This window comes from Cygnus olor, chromosome 14, assembly GCF_009769625.2.
Source record: "Cygnus olor isolate bCygOlo1 chromosome 14, bCygOlo1.pri.v2, whole genome shotgun sequence".
Taxonomy (NCBI): domain Eukaryota; kingdom Metazoa; phylum Chordata; class Aves; order Anseriformes; family Anatidae; genus Cygnus; species Cygnus olor.
Genome location: NC_049182.1, coordinates 12,102,314 through 12,109,801, shown reverse-complemented (window position 1 = coordinate 12,109,801; position 7,488 = coordinate 12,102,314). Strand labels below are relative to the sequence as shown.

Sequence of the window (7,488 nt, the reverse complement as noted above, 5' to 3'; positions counted from 1 at the left end):
AGTACCACACCTTCACAAGACAAGGCCCTCTGCAACCTCATCTAACTCAACTTCAGCCCTTCACACAAGGACAACACATCCTTGCCACTATGGAACTCACCCACTCCACTTCCTGGTCCACTTCTCTGCAATGCCTGAAGTTTTTCCTTCTCATTCAACACATCCCAGAGGAGAGAGAGGGATTCAAAACTAATGCAGGGGTTATTCTCAGAAGGAATAAATCTCAAATGACATTCTGGGCATTTCAACACCACATAATATTTTGAAGTTACAGAAGACCTGAAATCTTGGAGCCTGGGAAAGGGTCTTGCCCAGGAACACTCTGGGACCATTCTGCCTCACGATTTGCTTTAGGCACCCTTGATTCCCCATTCTGGGATGCGTGTTTTCAACACAAGTAGACATCTCTCCATCATGTGTTATGGCATTCAATGCAGACTATTGATTTCCTTTTCCCTTAAGCAGGGGGACTTCCCCCAAACATCATGGTTCATACCAGGAAACAGCCGGGTCCCATTCAGTGCCATTGCCACATTCACCTCCGCCAGATGACACACTTTCCCTTCCCACCCCAAGACTCACTCCAGCTTTCACAGACCTTTTCCATCAATGACAGCTCTGAAAACTGCAAAACCATGCCAATGGTTCCATACGCACAGTGTCTTGTAGATTACCTGAAAGAACATCAAAACAGGCCAGTGTGCGACATGCCACATGACCAACTCTCTTTTGAACAGTGATGTCATGACAATACTAACATCAGTAGGCTTTAATTTCATTCTGTGAGACCACAACCCAGATGGTGACAAGCGGAGAGCTGTTATTTCCAATAGCAACAGTATAGAAGGATATGGCACCTTCTCATGCAAAGTCGACTTCCAGGATTTTATGAGGTGTTGGCTGATGATGATGCACATGTTGAAAGTATGTCAAAACAGGACACTGTAAGTCAAAACATTTCTCTGATCAGGAACTTAAGGCCACAACCAGGTGAAGACGACAGCACAACTGTTTCACTTGCGTGCCTGGAACGCATTTCTGAGCAATTAGGTACACTCATAAACATCAGACTGAAGAGAGAGAAAGAGAGGAAGAGAGGAAGGGAGGAAGAGAGGAAGGGAAGAAGGGAGGAAGGAAGAGAGGAAGGAAGGGAGGATGGAAGAGAGGAAGAGAGGTGGAGAGGAATGAAGGAAGAGAGGCAGGCAGGCAGGAAGAAAGAGAAAGAAAGAAAGAGAAAGAAAGAAAGAAAGAAAGAAAGAAAGAAAGAAAGAAAGAAAGAAAGAAGAGAGAGAGAGAGAAAGAAGGAAAGAAGGAAAGAAGGAAAGAAGGAAGGAAAGAAGGAAAGAAGGAAGGAAAGAAGGAAAGAAGGAAAGAAGGAAAGAAACTTCATTATGAAGGTTTCAAGTGCTAACAGAATGCCAAAGAACACTGACTGCTGGACTACCACCACTGGACCCACCCCTCACCTCTAGCACTCCTTCAAAAACTGCGCTTCCCATTGGTACCAAAATGCTCACAAAAAGGCTCCGAACCTGCAGGCATTATCCAGGCAATGTTCAGTCCATCCAACATAACAGGAACACAACTAAACAGCAAGCAAACATACATTTCTCTTTCAAACACACATTTTTTGCATGTGAAAGCCTTACTTACCTGCAGTGTCAGTCATTGATGGCTCAGGAAAACAACTGGATTTTTAGCAGGAGAATTGGTTTAAGAGGAGCATTCTCATTTAAAGTTATCAGTGCTTTCTAAGGAAGCTGGACAGAACAAGCTTTGCAAAATCTCCCCAAACATGGGAGAGTGGCGGTGCTCCCTGCAACACAGCTATCACACGGGAAGTGAGAGGGAGACCTGAAAGCCAAAGACAATCTCTCAAGGACAACCTCAGCCATCATAAGGGGTTCACACATGTTAAGTCCATAAAACAAACAGCAATGCAATGCAAGAAGAACAACTAGAACAAACACCAAAGATGCTCGCCTATCTCATGTTCCATTACAAGACCTGTGTGAGAAGAAGGAAGACTCCAACATCGCTGTCTCATGACCATCACACAACCCACCAACTGCACCCAGCTGTAATGAACATGAGCTGGGCACAGGGAAAGTACCACACCACATTTACTAGCACTCTCCAGAAACAAGACAGGCTGTTCACTGAAGAATGCATATAACTGGCACAGTCAGATCTTCGCAAGATGTCTCAAACAAAACAACTTTGATGCAGAAAGACAGCTCTGTTGCTCTGTTCCTTCCCCGACCTCTGGCTGTGCTCTTCTACCTCTATATTGCAAACTCCACAAACAGCATTACTCATAAAAGAAAACTATAATATGATTTGTGTTGCATCTTCCTTTGTACATACTACTTTCTGGTGGTAAAGAGAGTTAAAAAAGTTGCATATTTTCGATATGCACAGTGTCTGGCAGACTCTTTGAAAGAACATCAAAGCAGGCCAGTGTGCAACACGCTAAAAGAGTAACTCTCTTTCAAACGGTGATGTCATAACAGCTCTAACAGCAAGGGGCATTGATTTCATTCTGTGAGATAGATAGACTTCCATGAGAGACTTGCTATCTACGATAGCAACCTCAGCAACCTCAGCTGAGGTTAACAACCTCAGGATGGATGTCAACCTCCGCTGACATTAGAAACCTTTGTTACTATCTATCATAGCAACTGTACAGAAGGATTTGGTACCTTATCTTGCAAAGAAGACTTCCAAGATTTTGTGAGGCATTGGCTGATGATGATGCACATGTTCAAAGAACGTCAAAAAAGGACACTGTACGTCAAATCATTTCTCTGGCCAACAACACAAGTTCAAAAACAGGCAAAGTCAAACTAATAATAATTCTGTTCTCCTCCCTGGAAAGTATCTCTGAGCAAGCCAACGACATCTCAACACCAACACATGTAGGAACTAAGACCGCCTGCTGGAACCACAAAGACCAAGAAGATTTGACATGTTACCCTTCCATAACAACCTGCACGCAATGCATTCATCATAAAACTTTCAAGTGCTAGCTGAACAGAATAGGATTAGAGACAACAGGGAAAGCCTGAACTGCCTTTTCTCCTTTCATGGTAACTCCCCTGTGAGAACCAAAGTGAAGAAGTTTACATCCTGGACAGAGAAAACCCTCAAGTCCGAGTTGTCACCTTGCAGCAAGTCACCTTCACAGGAGAATCAGGCAACAGGAGGAAAGACTTTCAGGCATGAAACCACACCTAATATCAGCAAGTTCTGTCCTCCGCAGCCACAAAAGGAAGTGAATAGTGCCTGCTGAACTATCACAGGAAGACAACTATTCAAGGGCCCTGTCCCAAAAGCAACAGCGGGGCTCCGAGCACAACAGCCCTTGGCAGGACCCGCGCTGGGGCACAGACCCAGGCCACAGCGCTGTTGGCAATCGCAGCTCAAACAACTGACGAGAACCGAGCAGCTGAGGGCCCGGGGGTTATGCTCGGCTGCCACAACGGCTTCCGAGGGGGCGAGAGTGCAGAAGGCAAAGGAGACGAAGAGGGCGAGAAAAAAATTTAAAGGGCGAGTACGAAAGACGAAGAGGGCGAGGAAAAGATTAAGGAGCGAAAGGAGGGCGAGTGGCACTGACCGTGTCCAGGAGAGCGGGCGGTTCCTGCGGCGTCTCCTTCGGCGCGGGGCCGGGCGGCGGCGGGCAGTTGGGGCTGAAAACCATCAGGTCGCTCTTGCCCGCGCCGTCCGCCACGCACAGGCTCCGGCTCTGGCGCTGCGAGTACGACCAGCTGCCCACCTCGCTGGCGCACACCAGCGTCGCCGGACCGGGCCCCGACAGCACGGCCGCCCGCGGCGCCCAGCGCGACGCCCCGTACAGCACCACCGCCAGCAGGAACAGGCTCGACACCGCGCAGATGGCCACCACCAGCCACACGTTCGTCGCCGCCGCCGCCGCCGCCGCGCCGCCCTCCGCGCCCGACGCCGGCCGCAGCCCCGCCCCCGCCGACACCGCCCCCGCCGCCGCCAGCGCCGCCTCGGCGCCCTCCACCAGCGACACGCTCAGCGTGGCCGTGGCCGAGCGCGACGGCTCCCCGTGGTCCCGCACCACGATCAGCAGCCGCTGCCGCGGGCCGTCCGCCTCCTCCAGCGCCCGCGCCGTGCTCACCTCGCCGCTGTACAGCCCCACGCGGAACGGGCCCTTGCCCCGCGGCTCCCACAGCTCGTAGCGCAGCCACGCGTTGTAGCCCGAGTCCGCGTCCACCGCGCGGATCTTCGCCACCACCTGCCCCGCCGGCGCCCCCCACGCCGCCCACGCCCACAGCGACCCCGGCGCCGACGCCGACGCCGACGCCTCGCCCGCAGCCCAGGGCCCCGGCCCGCCGCCGGCAGGCGGGAGCAGCGCCGGCGCGTTGTCGTTCTCGTCCACCACGAAGAGCTGCACCGTGGCGTTGCCGCACAGCGGCGGCTCGCCCGCGTCCACCGCCCGCACCTCGAACTGCAGCACCTGCAGCTCCTCGTAGTCCAGGGGCTGCAGCGCCCACAGCCGCCCGCTCTCCGCGTCCACCGACACGTAGCTCGACGCCGGACGCCACCCCGACCCCGACCCCGACCCCGACCCCGCGCCCGCGCCCGCGCCGCCCTCCGCCACCGAGTAGCTCACGCGCCCGTTACCCGCCTCGTCCGGGTCCCGCGCCCACAGCCGCGCCAGCTCCGCGCCCGCCGCGTTGTTCTCCCGCGCCAGCACCGTGTACACGGCCTGCGCGAACGCCGGCGCGTTGTCGTTCACGTCCGACACCGGCACCCGCAGCCCGCGGCTGGCGCGCAGCGGCGGCGCCCCGCCGTCCTCCGCCCGCACCTCCACCTCGTACTCCGACACCCGCTCCCGGTCCAGCGCCTCCCGCAGCACCAGCGAGTACGAGCCCGCGAACGTCGCCACCAGACCGAACGGCGACGGCGGCCACACCGCGCACCGCACCCGCCCGTTCGACCCCGAGTCCCGGTCCGACACGCTCAGCAGCGCCACCACCGTCCCCAACGACGCGTCCTCGGCCACCGGCACCGACAGCGACGTCACCCACACCTCGGGCGCGTTGTCGTTCACGTCCAACACCTCCAGCTCCACGCTGCAGTGTCCTGATAACGGGGGCGTCCCTTTGTCTCTCGCCTCAATGCTAAAGTCAAACACACTGACTTCTTCAAAGTCCAGGGCACCGACGAGTCGGATCTCGCCCGTCTGCGGATTAACGGAAATGAGATCTCTTCCACTCAGGGGAGTGAACTTCGTTGCGCTGTAAGCCACTTCACTGTTACTTCCCTCGTCCGGGTCCGTGGCTCCCAGCCGAGTCAGCAACGTTCCCTCCGCTGCGCTCTCCAGTACCTGCACTTTATACACCGACTGGTTGAACTGGGGCGCGTTGTCGTTCACATCCAGCACCGACACCACCAGCTCCACCGTGCCCGTCAGCGACGGTCTGCCCCCATCACTCGCCGTCAGCAACAGACGGTGCTCGGCCAGAGACTCGCGGTCCAGAGATTTCTTTAATGCAAGATAAGGTATGATATTCCGTTCATTCTTTTTTTGTAATTCCAGAGCGAAGTGCTCGCTGGGGCTGAGGGTATAGGAGAGCTGCGCGTTGGCTCCGATATCCGCATCCGACGCGCCCTCCAGCGGAAAGCGGGATCCCGGCAACGACGATTCCGCAATACTAAATGCTTCCTCTTTCACGGGGAAGAGCGGGGCATTGTCGTTGATGTCGGTGACCTCCACCTCCACGTGGAAGACGCGCAGCGGCCGCTCCAGCAGCACCTCCAGGCGCAGGGCGCAGGGCGCGCTCTTCCCGCACAGCTCCTCCCGGTCCAGCCGCGAGCTCACCACCAGCGCCCCGCTCGCCCCGCTCACCTCCACGCTCGCCCGCCGGCCCTGCGACACCAGCCGCAGCCGCCGCGCCTCCGCCTCGCCCGCCTCCAGGCCCAGGTCCTGCGCCAGCCGCCCCACCACCGTGCCGCCCTTGGCTTCCTCCGGCACCGAGTAGCGCACCTGCCCGCCGCCCAGCGCCCAGGCCGCCTGCAGCACCAGCACCCGCACCACGGCCCGCACGCACACCGACATGGCCGCCGCCGCCGCCGCCCGCGCCCCGCACGGCTCCCGCCGCCGCCGCCGCCGCCGCTCTCCTGCCCGCCCCGCGCCGCTCCCCCCGCGCGCACAGCCGCCCTTCCCACCGCCCCGGGGCGGAGCCGCCCTCCCGCCGCTCCCGCGCCGTTCCTGAGCCTGCAGCGACACCGTGTGCTCCGCCGCCTCACTCGCGCCCGCCGCCGCCAGCACGGCAGCGACACCGCCCCCGCCTCGCGGGACACCCCCGGCACTCGCGGGACACACCGCGGCGACGCCGCCGACACCGAGCCCAGCACGGGCCGAGACAGCAGCGCTAACGAGGGGGCAACAGCCCCGCAGCGCTGCGCTCCAGACGACGCTCCCCGCACACCGACCGGATCCCAGCTCTGCACGCACCACGAGGACTGAGGCTCCTCCTTGCTTGCTTGCTTCCTTCTTTTCTTTCTCGTCTCTCTCCTCCTTTCCTTCTCCTCCATTCTCTGTCTTCCTTGCTTGCTAGCTTGCTTTCTTACTTGCCTAAATTCTTCTTGACGTCTATTTTCATTCTTTCTCTTCTTTCACTTCTTTCCTTCTTCTGTCTTTGCTTCTTTGCTTCCTTCCTTTCCTTTTCCTAAATTTCCTTCTTTTCCTAAATTTCCTATATTTTCTAAATATTCCTAATTTTCCTAAATTTCCATTTCCTAAATTTCCTTTTCACTTCTTTTATTCCTTCCTTTCCTTCCTTCCCTGGCACTTTTCTCCTTTGTTTCTCTTCCATTCTCTTTCTTGCTTGGTTCTTGCTTGCTTCTTCCTTGCTTCTTCCTTGCTTCTTGCTTGCATTCTTCTCGATGTCTTATTTCTTTCTCTTCTTTCTTTCTTTCTTTCTTTCTTTCTTTCTTTCTCTTCTTTCTTTCTTTCTTTCTTTATTTATTTCTTTCTTTTTTTCTTTCTTTTTTTCCTTTCTTTCCTTTCTTTCTTTCTCTGCTTTCTTTCTTTCTTTCTTTCTCTTTTCTTTTTCTTTTCTTTCTTTCTTTCTTTCTTAGATGTTTTCTTCATTTGTTCCCTACTTGTCTTCCTGTTTCTTCTTTCATCCTTTCAGTGCCTTCTTTCCTTTTCTTTTATTTCTTTCATCCTTTTAGTTCCTTCTTTCCTTTTCTCTTACTTCTTTCATTCATCGTACAGTTTCTTCATGTTTCGTTTCTTTCATTCACTCCTTCTATCCATCTGCTTCTCTTCCTCTCCTCTTTACTATTCCTTATCTTCTTTCTCCTATTCATTTTCTCCTGCTTTATCAAAATGCTTTCCAAATGCCTGCACCACTCTTCCAGTCAAGCTCAGACATGCTCTGAAGCAAGACCTCGTCTTCCTCTTCATCACCGCGTTCCATTCTGCTCTGTACAGCATCCCTTAACACTCAT

The 7,488-nt window shown here is 54.8% G+C and overlaps 1 protein-coding gene across 1 annotated transcript; it reads right to left on the bottom strand.

Moving 5' to 3' along the window:
* Window positions 1-3,583: 3,583 nt before the first annotated feature.
* Window positions 3,584-6,136, bottom strand: LOC121078135 (protocadherin alpha-2-like). The gene has a single exon (XM_040573948.1). It carries the CDS (start codon window positions 6,086-6,088, stop codon window positions 3,584-3,586), a length of 2,505 nt encoding a protein of 834 aa, XP_040429882.1. The 5' UTR covers window positions 6,089-6,136.
* Between the last annotated feature and the right edge of the window lie 1,352 nt (window positions 6,137-7,488).

What these genes read in the sequence shown, in the direction of transcription:
- LOC121078135 (XM_040573948.1), bottom strand. Translation starts at nt 6,088, where the DNA reads ATGTCGGTGTGCGTGCGGGCCGTGGTGCGGGTGCTGGTGCTGCAGGCG.